At 40.4% G+C, this 17,150-nt stretch overlaps 2 protein-coding genes across 2 annotated transcripts; both read left to right on the top strand.

Annotated features, from left to right (window-relative positions):
- Positions 1-1,959: 1,959 nt before the first annotated feature.
- On the top strand, positions 1,960-6,737 carry LOC132217864 (keratin, type I cytoskeletal 27). The gene is made up of 8 exons (XM_059668289.1): positions 1,960-2,493; positions 3,001-3,083; positions 3,447-3,603; positions 4,120-4,281; positions 4,364-4,489; positions 5,899-6,116; positions 6,335-6,384; positions 6,498-6,737. The coding sequence occupies exons 1-8, from the start codon at positions 2,050-2,052 to the stop codon at positions 6,638-6,640; spliced, it is 1,383 nt and encodes a 460-aa protein (XP_059524272.1). The 5' UTR covers positions 1,960-2,049; the 3' UTR covers positions 6,641-6,737.
- A 4,946-nt stretch (positions 6,738-11,683) lies between these two features.
- On the top strand, positions 11,684-16,698 carry LOC132218986 (keratin, type I cytoskeletal 26-like). The gene is made up of 8 exons (XM_059670966.1): positions 11,684-12,124; positions 12,561-12,643; positions 13,169-13,325; positions 13,449-13,610; positions 13,706-13,831; positions 14,234-14,451; positions 15,592-15,659; positions 16,543-16,698. Exons 1-8 carry the CDS (start codon positions 11,684-11,686, stop codon positions 16,692-16,694), a joined length of 1,407 nt encoding a protein of 468 aa, XP_059526949.1. The 3' UTR covers positions 16,695-16,698.
- The last annotated feature ends 452 nt before the right edge of the window (positions 16,699-17,150 follow it).

Raw genomic sequence — 17,150 nt, 5'->3', positions numbered from 1 at the left:
TGTACTTCAGGAATAATAACCTTGGCACCCAACTGCTTAATGACCACGATAGAAAGAAAAGACTTGAAACCAGAAATCCAATTAAGGTTCTGCTAACTGATTCGAAAGAAAATGATAGTGACAAGGAAAACAGAAAAGAGAAAAATGCTTCAAGAGACACTGCAAAAGTAGATTCAAGAGGACTTACTGACCTATTATATGTGGGCTGGTAGAAAATAGCAGTCGGAGATTTCTTAGTAATCTTGAGCATGGCACAGTAATTCCACCAGCAACTAATGAAAAAAGATGCAAAAGATCAAATTTCGATGCCAAGATAATTATGTGTTGAGTTGGAAGTCAAGACAGAATATCCAAGTAGAAATGTCTGGAGGGTGTCGTAAGGTGAGGGTCCAGAGAGGGGGAAAGGACGGTGCTAAAAACGTATATTTAGAACATGCACCTGGGAGCCAAAAAGGGATGAGATCACCAAGAGAGAGTGTGTACAAATCAGGAACACTGAGCACAAAATGTAAGAAATGGCAAATTTTAGAGCAAGAAACTATGAACTATGAAGAAGGAAGAGGAGCGGAGATATAGAGGTATTCTCAGAAAACAGTTATTGAAAATTCAGTAAAACTGAATTTAGTATCAAATGTGTCTAAGAGAGTGTAGGAGAAGGAATTTGAGAAATGATGACTGGATTAGTGATGTGGGGTAATTAGCAATCTTTGAGAGATTAATTTCATAAAGTGCTGGGACCAAATTCAGGAGTGAGTAGGAAATGAAAGGTGGAGAAAATGAATGCAGAAAAGTTTTCTAGAAATAATGAAAGAAATGTGAAAGTACAAGAAATATAGAAATAGCTCTGGCCAGGGTGGCTCAGTTGATCAAGCGTTGTCTAGTACACCAAAGGTTGCATTCAATTCCCAGTCAAGGCACATGCCCAGCTTGTGGGCTCCATCCCCAGTAGAGGTCATGCAGGAGGCAATCAATCGATGTTTTGATCTACATCGATGTTCCTTTCCTGTCTCTCTAAAAATCAACAACAACAACATTTTTTAAATAATAAAGTCTACCTATAATGCCACCACACAGAGGCAACCCTATTTACATTTTTAAAAGAAATCCAGAAGTAGAAAACATACAGGCCATAGTCTAGTCCCTTCATTTTACAGATGAGGGGACTGAGGTCCAGACAGGTAACCAATACCTTCACTTAACCTGGTTAGCAAGAGAACTTAGACAGAAAACAAGTAAAGATGAAATGGTAATTCTTCAGTTTTCATTTAAAGACCTGGTCACATTCCTCTGGTACCATGAGCCCAAGGTCTTGAGCAGTGGTTCTCCACCTTCTGGCCCTTTAAATACAGTTCCTCATGTTGTGACCCAACCATAAAATTATTTTCGTTGCTACTTCATAACTGTAATGTTGCTACTGTTATGAGTCGTCATGTAAATATCTGATATGCAGGATGGTCTTAGGCGACCCCTGTGAAAGGGTTGTTCGACCGCCAAAGGTGTCGCAACCCACAGGTTGAGAACTGCTGGTCTTGAGATTCTTTTCAACAGATCAAAAAGAAAGATCATATTATCCATAGAAAACCATAAATATGTTACCTCACTTGCTGGGGGTGAGGGGAATGGAGTGTTGTTAGTTAATCAAGAGAAAGAGAAACTTGTCTATGACACTTTTTTACTCTTTTAGGGATTTTATATTCCTGAAGCCTGGGAGACAGGAAGACTTACTCATACTAAATTTGAAATGCGTCACTATAATAATCTTGATAATTCTCCTTCCTGTCTTATTTTGGAGATAACATATAACCCCAAGGTAACTACCCACCTACAGAAATGGACACAGTAGGGTAAAGACATTCATTAAAAAAAAAAAAAAGTCACCCAATTATAAATAATTCATGATGAGCTGGCAAGCACCATTTTGCTCTGGGTTGCAAGGTTCATCCAGAAACACCCTGATCACGTGTATATAAAGACAAAGTGAACTGTGTGAGCAGGACATTCACCAGGCAGCTTCGTTCCAGGCACAAGCTTCGCTCCAGTCTGGGCACCATGTCTGTGCGCTTCTCTTCTGCATCCAGACGCCTGGGCTCCTGCGCGGGCGTGGGCTCTGTGCGGCTGTCTAGTGGGGGAGCTGGCTTTGGGGCTGGAAACACGTGCGGTGTGCCGGGCATTGGAAGTGGCTTCTCTTGCACCTTTGGGAGCAACTCGTCTGTAGGAGGCTATGGCTCAGGGCTGGGCGGGGGAAGCGCTTCCTGTGCTGCCTTCCTTGGCAATGAACACGGCCTCCTGTCCGGCAACGAGAAGGTGACCATGCAGAACCTCAACGACCGCCTGGCCTCCTACCTGGACAACGTCCGAGCCCTAGAGGAGGCCAATGCGGACTTGGAGCAGAAGATCAAAGGGTGGTATGAGAAATATGGGCCTGGCTCTTGCCGCGGTCTGGATCACGATTACAGCAGATACTTCCCGATAATTGACGACCTTAGGAGCCAGGTAAGAAGCACAATGTTATGAGGGTTAAGACCCATAAGAGTATTTAGCTACATGCACACACTCACAAATATATAAGCAATCACACACAGGAAGCAGGGCTCTGCCTTCAGCTTCTAATTCTCGGTACTTCGTTATTCATATTAAAAATAATGTACATTAAAAATAATGTATATTAAAATTCTCATCTTTGAACATGTCTCACTTAGCACCTGGTACGAAGTGTGCATATTGATGCTTTTAATAATATCAAAATATCAAAAACTGCCCAATGTCTCCAGCTATATATTACAGGCTTTTCTATAAAAAGAGTTTTTAGTTGTTTTTTATGGGGGTGGGGGAGGGGAGTAAAAGAGGTCAGACTTAAATTTCCCATTTTCAATAGAATCATCTTATTATTGGAGTCAGGGTGCCAGAAATATTACTATTATTTCATTGGTGACTTTCTTCAAGGAAATTTGAAAATTTAAAAAGGATTTCCTCACTCTTCAATAATTCTCCATTTATCAGATAATTTCTGCAACTACAAGTAATGCCAGTGTTGTCCTGCAAAATGATAATGCGAGACTAACAGCTGATGACTTCAGGCTAAAGTAAGTAGAGCTTAAGAGAATTTTTTAAAAAAATTATTTAAGCAGGTCACTCTTTTATTTAGGCTATTTGAGGTTGGCTCAATTCTTTGTTTCTCTTTGTCTGTTAAATGTGTATTATAACTAGCCTGAATTATATATTTTACTTGGGAAATATGAGGGCCGACAGATGAATGTCACCATCACATGAAAGAAAATTTTGACTATTTCCGTTCTCTTGCTTCAGAGAAATTCATGTATTGCCTTATGGCCGATCCAAGTAAAGTTCTGAGTATATTTTAACAGTTTGACCTCAAAGCTTCAAGTTCTACAGTGGCCTAAAAGGTGGTGTGACTAACGTGATCAAACTTTCAAATATTTTCTGAGGTTTGAGAACGAGCAGGCCCTTCACCAGAGCGTGGACGCAGACGTCAGCAGTTTGCGCCGGGTCCTGGATGAGCTGACTCTGTGCAGGACGGACCTGGAGATCCAGCTGGAGACTCTGACCGAGGAGCTGGCGTATCTCAAGAAGAATCACGAGGAGGTAGGGGCCTCTCTCCCCCGATTCCACAACCCGCCCTCCTCCCAAACTCTAAAAATGCCTTTCAGATGACAACTGTAATGTCTGAAATCAATCTCAAGGAGAAACTTGTCAATTTCTCCATATGGTTTGATGGTTTAAAATGTTTCTATTCATCCCCTTCTAAAGAAACTAACCCTAAAAAAAAAAAAAAAGTGTCTAACTGTATGGATCGTGTTTGTCTGGCTCCTTTAAAAACATGCAGATCCTGCCCTGACCGGTTTGGCTCAGTGGATAGAGCCTCGGCCTGCGGACTGAAGGGTCCCGGGTTCGAGCCCGGTCAAGGGCATGTACCTTGGTTGCGGGCACATCCCCAGTAGGGGGTGTGCAGGAGGCAGCTGATCAATGTTTCTCTCATCGATGTTTCTAACTCTCTGTCCCTCTCCCTTTCTCTCTGTGAAAAATCAATAAAATATATATTTTAAAAAAAACAAAAAACATTCAGATCCTAACTAACACGGTTTAACAAATCGGTGCCAGGAAATGAAGGCTCTGCAGTGCGCCGCTGGGGGCAACGTGAACGTGGAGATGAACGCGGCGCCCGGGGTGGACCTCACGGTTCTGCTGAACAACATGCGGGCCGAGTACGAAGACCTGGCCGAGCAGAACCGCCGGGATGCGGAGGCCTGGTTCAACGAGAAGGTGAGACAACGCTAGGGCGCGCTGACCTGGCCCCGGGACGGGAGGGCAAGCATCACCCTGACCTAACTCCTGACTGTTTCAGAGCGCCTCGCTGCAGCAGCAGATCTCTGACAATGCTGGGGCCACCACCTCCGCTCGAAATGAACTTACTGAGATGAAACGTACTCTTCAAACCCTGGAGATTGAACTTCAGTCCCTCTTAGCAATGGTAAGTAAAAAAATTACTACTACTACTACTACTACTAATAATAATAATAATAATGTGTTTGCTTTAGAAGTTAAGAAATATTTCAGAGAGAGTTTTCTTCTACACGATACTTACCCATTCATTATTATGCTTGAAATAAGGCACATCTGCACTTTGCACAGTAGATTCCTCTCTGCCTGAAAACTATATCTAGATGCTAATTATTATGAAACATTAGAAATTAGCAAGTATAGTTATTGGGGGGGGGGCACTCGTAAAAGAAATAGTTTTACCATGAATCTTCTCTCCCAAGACAAAAGATCAGAAGCCACTGTCCGTGGAGTGCAGAAATCCGTTTGCTCCCCACCTAGCTTCTTCATCTAGCATTCCTTTTGCCCACTTAATTAAGAGCACTTACAAGTTCCTTTTTAAGTGGCACAAACAGGAAGCAAAGTAGAGGCATGAAGCTTGCCTAGAAAGCTGAGCACGCATGATGATAATAACAACCTTATTTATTAAGGGTTTGCCCAGCACTTTCACCCACACGACTCCACAATAACTCTGGGGCTTCGGCAGGAAAGACTTTGTAATTCCTGTCATTATTTCCAACAGGAGAATCTGAGATTCAAAGAAGTTAAGCCGTTTTCCCAGAGTCCCACAGTGGGATACGAAGGAACCATAACTTCTCTCCAAGTTTTCTAATTCCCAAGTCTAAACTTTTTTCCACAGTGGCTAGTAAACCCCCAGATTTATCCATAAAAGAGGCTATAATTGTATATAAAATTAGGACTTTGTATAAAAATCATTGCAGATGAATGGGTAAGACATTCTCATCTTTATTCTGTGTAAAATTATAGCAAGCATCCATCCCTCTGTGGGTTTCTATAGAAACCCTATATAAACCCATGTGGATCCACAAGCCAATGAATCAAAGGATTTAAAGAGGAAAAGGTCATTCTTTGGGTCATTCTACTTCTGGAAAGTATACGCAGGTCACTACAGGATTGTTTTTTCATAGAAGAGCTGCAGTCCTCATGAGACAAGGCTGTCACATGATTAGAAACGAGGTAGCAAAGTTTAGGGGAACTTTTATTCTGGGGGAAAGTGGCAAATTGTGTCAGACTCTCCAAGCACGGGCTATATTGGGTGGGTGCGGGGGAATCTTTACACTGTGCCCTGTGAGGAAACAACTTCATCTTTGCTAACACTCCTGGGTATGCGAGTAACATTCAACAGCAACTGTGTTATTCTCACAGATAAAAATAGTATGACACATAATAAAGGCAACCATTAATATTGAACGAGTGGAATCTTTTGAGTAAATATTATTTGCATTGCATGAAGATAACTCTCTGAAATATCTATGTGCTTTGCCTTACGCTAAAACAACACTGTGACATTTTCTACTAAATTGTCTTACTGACCCATAGAAACAGTCCCTGGAGTGCTCCCTGACAGAGACGGAAGGCAACTACTGTGCGCAGCTGGCCCAGATCCAGGCTCAGATCGGGGCCCTGGAGGAGCAGCTGCACCAGGTCAGAACAGAGACCGAGGGCCAGAAACTCGAGTACGAGCAGCTCCTGGACATCAAGGTCCACCTGGAAAAAGAGATTGAGACCTACTGCCGCCTGATAGATGGAGAGGATGGGTAAGGACTACTTCCATTGAGAAAATAATTTATTTTAAGGTTGTTAACTATTTTTTAAAATCAAGTACAAAGTATCTCTGACCTACATCGTGTGTACCTAAATTTCTTCTACTGTTATTTAAGAATCCAATGCTCTCCCATGCTAAATCAATATTTTTCCGTTTCCTCAGCAAAACACAGAGTGAAATTATTCATACAAGCTCTCTATATTTTTACAGCTCTTGCATTAAATCAAAAGGCTACCAAGGACCAGGAAATCAGATAAAAGGTAAACAAAAGTGGTGTTGAGCATTCAGTGTTTATTTGTATATGTTCCAAATGACAAGTTATTTCCTCTTTATGAATTTGAGAAATCTTACCAATTCATGTGTGTCATTTTAGAGGCATCTAAAGGCACCGTGATTAAAACAATTGTTGAAGAAATAGATCCTCGTGGCAAAGTCCTCTCGTCCAGAGTTCAAACCATGGAAGAGAAATCCACCAAAGTCAACAACATGAAGAGTGAACAGAGGGTGCCTTCCTGAGCCCCAAAAGAATGGCCTTAAATTAAAATGTCAAATTGAAGCTAGATTCCTAAATAAGGGACCTCTTATGTTTCTGCTTTCCTTCCAGTGAATGAAGACAAATTCTTTTTAGAGTAGTAACATTCCTTTGCCTTTCTCTGTGGTGGGGTTTCAATAAAAGTTTTTCCTGTTGCAAGTCATCTTCACAGGTTCTGGTCAGTCTTTGCATTGTAAACTTAACCCCAAGTTGGAACTAAATTTTGTTTTTCATTTCTTCTATTTAATTCAATGACCTTCAGAAATTCGGAGTAAATTTAACAGGCAAACTAGGTGGAGTCTTTTTCGCATTTCTGTAAAGTTTTACATTGTCCTTCCTTGTAAAAATACTTGTTAAACACACACTAAGTGCTGGTAAGGAGAATAAAACAGTTAACAAAATCTAATCCCTAAGTGCAACATGACAGAGAAGTGGAAATAAGGAACTGGAGAATCAGAAATATCCTAAAAATGAAACAAAACAAAAAATACTAAAACTAAAAATGGTGATATTTGAAGGTAGAAAGGAAAAGAGAGAAATGTGAGGACTAGATGAGGCAGGTGGTCAATTTCACAATGTTAGGCCACCAAACAAATTTCAGAAGACTGATATCATAACAAGTATCTTTTCTGACCACACTGGTATGAAACTAGAAATCAATAATAGGAGGAAAATTGGAAATTTCAGAAATACATAGAAATTTAACAACACACTCCTGAGCAATTAATGGGTCAAAGAAATCAAAGGAGAAATAGAAAAATACATTGAGACAAATGAAAATGAAAATTCAATTTACCAAAACTTATGGGATTTGGCAAACCAGTATTAAGTAGGAACTTTATAGTGATAACTGCCTACCTTCAGAAAGATGAAAGATTGGGAGAGCCAAACTGGTGGTAGAGTAGGTGGAAGCTATACTCACCTCCTCCCAGGAATCAGACTGGAATGACAACTAAAATATAGAACAACCAACCTGAATAACCAACTGAGAACTAGCCGAACACAAGTCTTATAACCAAGAATTTACAGAGGAAGCCACATCGAGACGGGTAGAAAGGGTGGAGACCCAAAAAGGCTGGCTTCATTCCCACAGGTGGCGGCTGAGATCCCAGAGGGCTATCTCAGCTGCAAAGGTTTTCCCTTAGGAGAGTGAGGTTTCCCAGTCCAGAGCACCAGAGCCAGGAAGAGGCGCCACATAACATCTCGCTGTGAAAATCATCAGGGGTTCTGTCTGCCAGGGACATAATGAAGTCCACATATGACAATCCCACATATGACAGCCAACATCATACTCAATGGGCTTTTCCCTTAAGATCAGAAGCAAGACAGGGATGTATGCTTTCAATATGCTTATTCAATACTAGAGGCTCGGTGCACAAAATTCGTGTTCGGGTGCAGTCCCTAAGCAAGTGTCTGGCATGGAAGGGCAGGTCTCAGCTGACCTCTGGGCCCCCAGGCCCCCGTGCACCCCCCTCCACCTGAGTCACGGCGCCCGAGTCCCCACGCAGAGATGCGGTGAGCACAGCCAGACGCCATGGGCCAGAGCATAGCATGGGCATCTGGGCCACCCAGCAGCACCACATGGAAGCTGGGCAGGCAGCACGCTCTCTCCTGGCCGGCCTTGCAAACCAGCTCCTGCGTGAACTCATGGGGAGCCCAACTGGCCCCTGCAGTCCCAGCAGCTGAGGCCCAGCTCAACCAGAAGAGGCCACATGGGTGTGAGCCGGGCTCCTCGCAGGTGCCTGGCACCTGAGCGCGGGGGGCTTTCCCGGCCCACAAGCCCTGGCATCCCGGGGGAGGGTAGCAGGGGGAGTGAGAGCAAGCTCAGCAGATAACCCGCATTCTCACCACACCTCTATCCCTGTTACCCCCACCCTCAGGTAGCCAGGGAGAGGCCACAGCACGTCATCGACATCCACCATGTTCTGTGTCGCCCCCTGGTAGTCAGTTCATGTCATAGTGAGTGGTTGAACGACTGCCCAAGGAGACAATTTGCATATTATAGTACTGTAAGTGCAAGCCACAGCTATCAGCAAGAACAAATAAAAGGCACTCAAATTGGAAAGGAAGAAGTAAAACTATTTGCAAATGACATGATACTGTATATAGAGAACCCTAAAGATTTCACAAAAAAACTACTAGAACTGATAAATAAATTCAATAAAGTAGCAGGATACAAAATAAATATCTAGATATCGGTTGCATTTTTATACACCAATAATGAACTATCAGAAAGAGAAACTAGGAAAATAATCCCATTTACAATTGCATCAAAAATATATATATACCTGCCCTAGTCAGTTTGGCTCAGTGGATAAAGCTTCAGTCTGCAGACTGAATGGTCCCGGGTTCAATTCCAGTCGAGGGCATGTACCTCAGTTGCAGGCTCGATCCCCAGTGGGGTGCATGCAGGAGGCAGCCGACTGATGATGTTCCTCTCTCATCAATGTTTCTATCTCTCTATCCCTCTGCATTACTCTCTCTCTAAAAATCAATAAAAAACATATTCTTAAAAAGCCAACCATATGAGTTTCCTCAGTAGATGAGTGGATACAAAAGCTGTGGCTCAGAGTCGGTGTGCTTAACCACATCATAACACCATGCTAGGGAGAACCTCAGGAGTCTACCTTCCTTCTAGAAAGGGAGGATAAAAACAACTAACTGCACTCTAACCCCAATTAGTCTGAGATTAAGCAAAGTCATCAGCGTCTCCTTCCCAAACAAACCAGGGGAGCCATTTTGTGGAGGAGTTGGGATACTAGAATCTGATTCTCAGGGGGGGAAAAACTAGAAATCTAGTGACAAAACAAACATCATTCATATCCAAGAAAAATACATGTCTAAACCCAGCTAACAAATGTAGAATGTGAATTTCAGACAATGGCAAAAGATAGCAAAGCATGTTTGAAGCTAAACACTAAATTATCAGGGGCAAAATTAGTATATGATCATTAGGACAAGATTATGTAATGAAAAACTTCATCCTGAGATAAGCAAACATTAACACTGCATAACTTAAAAGTTTAAATCAAATACGGTATGCACATTATAAAATGAACGTTCTAATACCTAATAGATTCTGAAAAAATGATAATGATACGTGGCTGAACACACGTATCCTGAATAAAATAACCACTGTCAGGGTAGACATACTAGTACATAGATAGAAATGGCCTAGAGAATTTGTTAAATCTATCTCCCTCTTCCAGAAAGGACTAACTAAGCTAAACTATTATTTTAGAAGAAATTTATGATTAAGAAAATTCAGGAGAGTTGCTCATATGAATAATAGATGACATTTTGAGGAGTTAAGCATCAGACATTGCAGTCTTGCTTTGACATAAAAATGTTTTGTGATCTGTGTGGCCACTTAGCTTCAGAGTCAACTCATCTTCAAAATGGTCCTAATAATATATGCTTAACTTATTTCACAAAAGATTGCAAGTTAATTATTATTTATAAAATATCTAGAGACCAGTAGTTTATGTTAATAATACTTTGCAGTCTCATAATACCTCTTATAACTCAAGAATTATAAACTATTACACTGACAAACTACTCTGTTTTTCTTGTTTTATTCCTGGGTGATATGAGCAAAGGATTAAAATTTTGATCAGGTCACAACAAAATCAGTAATAAGTCCCTGAATATGAGCTGCATCTCTTAATTCATCACACATGTTCTAAACATGGTCAAGTGGTCTGAATTTCAGTTTTCTATTAATTATCTTAAAATATTTTGGTCAAAAAAAATCCATGCATTCTGGGCCACCCAATATTCCATATCTTTTATGAACAGTAACGTTGGAGGTTTTTTCAAACTAGTCAACAATGTCCACAACCTTGAAAAAAATCTCATTCAGAAAAAATTACTGTTTCAAAACTATTCAAACCCATAATTAGTCAACCAATCAATTTGTACCATTATAAATGACAGAGACCTGACCCTTCTGACATGGCCACTTTATTATAATAATTTAAGTAATTAACATGTACAAAATGTTTGTGCCCTGCAGACTGTTTTATAGTCATTAATTATTGGAATAGCTCAACATTCATTTGAGACTGTTCAACATTATTATTTTCATTTGCCCAATAGGGAAATGAAGCCCAACCAGACAGGTTAACTTCCCATGGCATCAAGGCAAGAGAATGAAAAGCCTTCTTATCTATGACAATTAATCTTCTATTCAGAGTACCAAATCACTGGCTTTCTAGGTAATAATGAAAACACTCCTCTTCATCTATTTAACTCCCCACTCATCAATAGGAACATTGATAATCACTTCTCAAAATAATCCATGATGCCTTAAATACATAAATTTAAACTAAAAGGCAGTAACACAATATTTTTGAGGTAGAGAAATGAACAATATGGAGACAGAAGTTAGTTGAATGGACATTTCTGCTCCTGGACTCAGCCAAGAAATCTCAATTGCAATTAACTTTCTGTCAAGGCCACATATTCATTCTTTTTAGTTAAAATGGTAACTGCAGGGCTTCTGTTATTTCAGTTTTTAAAAAATCTATTAAAAAACTCCCACCACCAAAGGATCACTATATATTGAGAGTATCTGATTTTAATAAGAAAGAAAACACTCAATAAATGCATGAATAATAGTAAAGATACTTCATAAGCATTTACAGGACAAAAGCAGTAGACATTTCCCATTTGACTTATTAAATTTTTCTATGTAGAGGGGGAAATGATTCTATTCCAGAGGTCAAAAAGCTGTCTATTTAAGTTTGACCTTCGAAGCTATGACTCAATATTACTCCATCTGGCACCTCTTCATATGGAAAGATATCCTTGGGCACTTTTCCACCTACAGACTGGACAGTATTGACAATCACCCAGTTATGAAAAACAACAATTAGAGTATGAGTAACATTTTATTATAAATCGGCATAGTAAAGACTGAAATGACGTACCGCATCCTATAAAAGGCCAATGGGAGTAAGTGCTATGGGTGGTGCGCTTCGGCTTTGCTCTGCTCTGAGAAAGGGCTGCTCAGCTGTGCTGTCGCCATGTCCTTTCGACTTTCTAGTGGATCCAGGCGGGTCTGCTCTCAAGCTGGCCCTGGCCGGCTGTCTGGTGGAGGGGCAGGCTTCGGGGCTGGGAATGTGTGCAGTGGGCCTGGAGCAGGAAGCAGCTTTTCTTGTGCTCTTGGGAGCGTTTCTTCTGGGGGAGGTTTCTACAGCGGCGGTGGAGGGCTGGGAAGTGGCGTCTGTGCTGGTTTTCTTGGAAATGAGCATGGCCTCCTCTCTGGCAATGAAAAGATGACCATGCAGAACCTCAACGACCGCCTGGCGTCCTACCTGGACCACGTGCGAGCTCTGGAGGAAGCCAACACAGACCTTGAGCAGAAGATCAAGTGCTGGTATGAGAGATATGGGCCTGGTTCTTGCCGGGGACTGGATCATGACTACAGTAGATATTCCTCAGTCATTGACGATCTTAAAAGGCAGGTAAGAAATGTGGATTTGCAGACTTTTATTATAGATCTGAGGTGTCCATAACCTAAAGGCAACACAAAATAGCAAATGTGCTTAGCAACTATAAATGATGTATTCCTAGGGTTTGGAGCCTGATAATAAACATTTGTAGAATGAATGAATGAAAAAGAAATAGTTTTAAAACAGACAGAATCATTTTGTTGATCTTATATTTAGCTCATAGTTTTTAATCAAGAGTAATAAAAGTATTCATGATTATAAAACTTACACTTTGGCTCTTAAGTTCTAGGCATTTATTATCCAAGGAAAATCCAGATTCCTTTTAATGTAGAAAAAAAATTGTACTAAAATAGATACTTGATGGGTTAAGAAGATAAGAATCACACTTAAATCTGGAGTTTTCCTTGACTTTTGGAACTTAACATTTTGCACAATCTACCCTATTTAGATCATTTCTGTGACCACCTGTAATGCCAGCATTGTTCTACAAAATGACAATGCCAGACTGACCGCTGATGACTTCAGGCTGAAGTAGGTAAAAAATAAAGTCATTCTTATAACTAAGGGAAAAAGACTACATTTGGAGTAAAGAACATGTCTTTTGCTTTAAAAACCAACATGTTTTTTAATTTAAATTCTTTATTGTTTAAAGTATTAGATATGTCTCCTTTTCCCCCTGATTGACCTCTCCCTGGCCGCTCCCACCCCCAGCATATGCCCTCACCCCCTACTTGAACCAACATGTTTTTATAAAGTCAGACTGGATCACTGAAGAAATTAAATGCATCCTTATTTTAAAAAGCCATAGTAAACTTGAAACCACATTTTTATTCAGCTGTTAAGCATATTTGGGTGACAAAAATCATCTCTGAAAAACAACTCCTCCAAAATAATGTCCATAGATGAGTGGGGATTCCAAAGCGACCCATCACGTTGCCATCACCATCAGCTTCAGCAGCGTGTACAGGCATCATCTTTCAGTACATGAAATGTCTGAAGAAGGTACCTTGCACCTGCCTGTGACTATAATTCTCATGCTCTTTAATGGCCTTCCAGGTATGAAACCGAGCTTGCGCTGCACCAGAGCGTGGAGGCCGACATCAATGGTCTGCACAGAGTGATGGATGAGCTGACCCTGTGCACAGCCGACCTGGAGATCCAGTGTGAGGCCCTTACTGAGGAGCTGGCTTACCTGAAGAAAAACCATGAGGAGGTAAGGACACTGCGGGGTGGCTCTGTGTCGTATCAGATTTCCTTCCGCGAGTTCACTGTTCATTTCACAGCCCTGTGATTCTCAAAATTCCACCTTGAATATCCACACTGATCCCTTCTCCAGGAAATGGAGGTCCTGCAGTGTTCAGCCGGGGGGAACGTGAATGTGGAGATGAATGCAGCCCCGGGCGTGGACCTAACTGTGCTGCTGAACAACATGAGGGCCGAGTACGAGGACTTGGCCGAGCAGAACCGCAAAGAGGCAGAAGCCTGGTTTAACGAGAAGGTACGTCTGTGACAAATCACACACCCAGGTCAAGGGCCTGTTTGTTCAATAGACCACCAGGCTGGACACTAACCCTTCTGACAATTATGCTTCAGAGTGCTTCGCTGCAACAGCAGATTTCTGACGATGTGGGAGCAGCCACAGTGGCCAGGAATGAGCTGATGGAACTGAAACGCAACCTGCAAACCTTGGAAATAGAACTTCAATCCCTCGTGGCCACGGTTTGTAGGAATCACCACTGATTTGTGTGTGTGTGTGTTTGTGTATGTGTGTGTGTGTAATAAGTAAATACATATATCATATAACAAAATAGGTAACAAAGTATATGTAACTGAAAAGATAAAATATATCAAATATATATTGATATATTAAATACATATAAAAATATTAAATATCAAGAATTTTGTCCGTAAACATTACTTCTGACTCATCAACCCCCCAAATTTTTTTAAAGAAACTTTTTTCAATGAAAAGGAAAAACATTTTTAAACTTTGCTAATGCTGATTTCGATTGAAAGAATTTAGGCTCCATACAAATATTTCATTCCGCCTTGAGAGTGTTGAAAAGAGGAACGTGTTATTTATGGGTTCTACAGGCAAGCCTCGCTTTGTTCTTCTTTCAGAAACATTCCTACGAATGCTCCCTGGCAGAGACCGAAGGCTATTACTGCCTTCAGCTCCAGCAAATCCAGGATCAGGTCGGGGCGATGGAGGAACAGCTCCAACAGATCCGCACGGAAACCGAAGGCCAGAAGCTGGACTATGAACAGCTTCTCGATATCAAAATATTTTTAGAAAAAGAAATTGAAACGTATTGCATATTAATAGATGGAGACGGAAGGTAAATATTAACACATGGAAAAATAATCTAGTTATTAAAAAATTCATCTCACATCAGCCAGGTTTTCTCAATATACGTGTATACTCATATTGTACCCTAGAATGTCCTACGCTAAAGAGCATGCCTGTGTATGGCCTTAGAAAGTTATTACTGCATCCAGTTGAAATGAAAACAGGCAGCAAAATCAAATGTTTAAGTCTGTAAAATATTTGCAGTCTGTTAATATATAGAACATTTAAATACAGAACGTTGAACAATTCCTCTACTCTAATCCAAGTGGCTTTCCGTGACTTAGTGTTGAAGTACATTTCTCATCATAACACATCCTATTTTATTTTTACTTGCTTAGTTACCAGAATGACACCCTTGGGAGAATCTGAGCACATTGCTTAAGCTCTTTAAACCCCAGTTTCTTTACTGTAGAACTATGATAACACCAAATTCATACTCTGAAATACTTTTAACAATAGTGCCTCGCTATGTAGGGAAAGTGCTTATGACAGTGGCTTGCACACAAAGGGGATTCGGTAATCAGCGGCTATTACTAAATCTTGCCCATGGTCTCACCATGACTCAGCATCTTCTGCATCTTCCAAGACTAGAGTCAGTCTCTACAGCATATTCTCTTAAGAACCCTAACGGTGATGGCTCCCTCCTTTGAACAACGTGCTCATTACACTATTCATTCTTCACTTCTCTTACCTTTCATGCCATGTTAGAGGTAACTTTACTTGCATGTGCTCCCTTTTCTTTTCAACAACGTAAACTGCTTGTATCTCGGCTCTATAGCACACAGTCTGGTGCTTTCAGTGCAGTAGGCACGCCAACCATGCTCATTGGCCAGGTGATTGACTGAAAAGTCAGAATGAGAGCTTGCAGTCACCGTATTGCTAGATGAAAGAGATAATGTCTGATCACAAGGGAATTTTTTATCCATTAATTTAAACATCCACTTAGATTAAACATCCATTTAGTCGCTTCTTTTACTGTATTGAAGTCATGAAAAACCTACTAATGTCCGTTAAACATAAGAATTTGAATCTTATTGAAACTAGAATTCCAAAACTTTCATTCCCAATTCATCATTATTTATGAGCTCCCGAATGAAATAAATGCAATAATTTACTCTTCTCTTTGCAGAAAAAGCAAGTCCACAGGTTACATATCAAAAGGGTGTGAGCCTGTAAATTCCGAAAATCAAGTCAAAGGTATGGGAGGATTTTTACTTGTTGTAGCTCTTTTAAACTCTAGAAATTGCATTAAATTTAAGTCACTTATATTTGTAAGCTTATGACAGTTCTTAATATTCGTATTTCATATTCTTATACTAGTAGAACAGATGTGGTCAAAGTATGAGATTGCTGAAATGGGGAACCCATCCCTCAATATCTTTTTTACTTAGAAACTATTATTTTCACAGTTTCAATGCTTTGATAGCAGAACTACTTTATTTTAAACCACAAAACTTGGGCAAGTTGATGTTTACAAGAAGACATTAGTTGCTCCAGGCCTATACATGCCTAACATTTACATGTTTTAATCCATGTTTCATTTATGCTCTCAAACACTCATTTCTCTAAAAACAGTGGTAAATACAAGAAAGAGATCCACTCACTCATTCATGGACAATAGAGACCATTATAAACTTTTGAACAATAATAGATACAGAGGCAGAGCTGCCTCAAACAGATTGTCAAACTGCAGCGGGAAGGCCGGGGAGGGTTGGGGGGCAGGAGGTAGGGGGGTAAGAGATCAACTAAAGGACTTGTATGCATGCATATAAGCATAACCAATGGACATAAGACACTGGGGGATAGGGGAGGCTAGGGGACTATCTAGGGCGGGGGGATAAAATGGATACATATGTAATACCCTTTGTAATACTTTAAGCAATAAAAAAAAAATAAAAATAAATAAATAAATAAAAAAGAAAGAGATCCAGGCCCTGCTAAACATAGACTTCAAACACAGTATTAATATTTCATTTTTCACGAACTTGCAAACACCATTTTTAAAAAGCTTACCCATTGTCACTAAATACCTTTCAACCTGTTAAGAATGAACACTAAACTTTCATTTGTTTTATTTTAGACTCAAAAGAAGAAGCGGTTATTAAAACAGTGGTCGAGGAGCTAGATCAACTCAGCAATGTCCTTTCACTGAGGGTCCACTCAGTTGAAGAAAAATCCTCTAAAATAAGCAATATTACAATGGAGCAACGCGTACCTTCTAAAACACCTTAATGAGGGGGAAGGGGTTGCTGTTTTCAAAAGCCTGGCTTTGCAAAATCCCACTGGCTAAGTAACCCAAGGAAATCGTTCACTTCTTAACAAATAAAAAGCCTAGACTTTGTTTTTCTTCTCTTCCTTTCTCAAGTTCTTTGCATGTCATCCTTCTTGGGAGTGCATACTATGTAATCCCATCTATATGATATTCTGGAATAGACAAGATTACAGACATAGTAAACTGATCAACATTTTCATGGTGCTAGGGCTGTGGGAGAGGTTGACTACAAAGGGATATGAGATGATTTGGGGGCAGGGTTAATGCATTGTTCTGTATCTTGATTGTGGTGGGGGTTACATGACTATGTGTTTGTTAAAACTCACAGAACTGTCTGTTTAAGATGAATTTTACTCTACATATATTAAACCTCAATAAATACAATGAAAAAGAACTGGCAAAAAAAATTGAAGGAA

Source organism: Myotis daubentonii, chromosome 16, assembly GCF_963259705.1.
Source record: "Myotis daubentonii chromosome 16, mMyoDau2.1, whole genome shotgun sequence".
NCBI lineage: Eukaryota > Metazoa > Chordata > Mammalia > Chiroptera > Vespertilionidae > Myotis > Myotis daubentonii.
The sequence above is the reverse complement of the archived record's forward strand: the minus strand, read 5'-3'. Positions and strand labels throughout refer to the sequence as shown.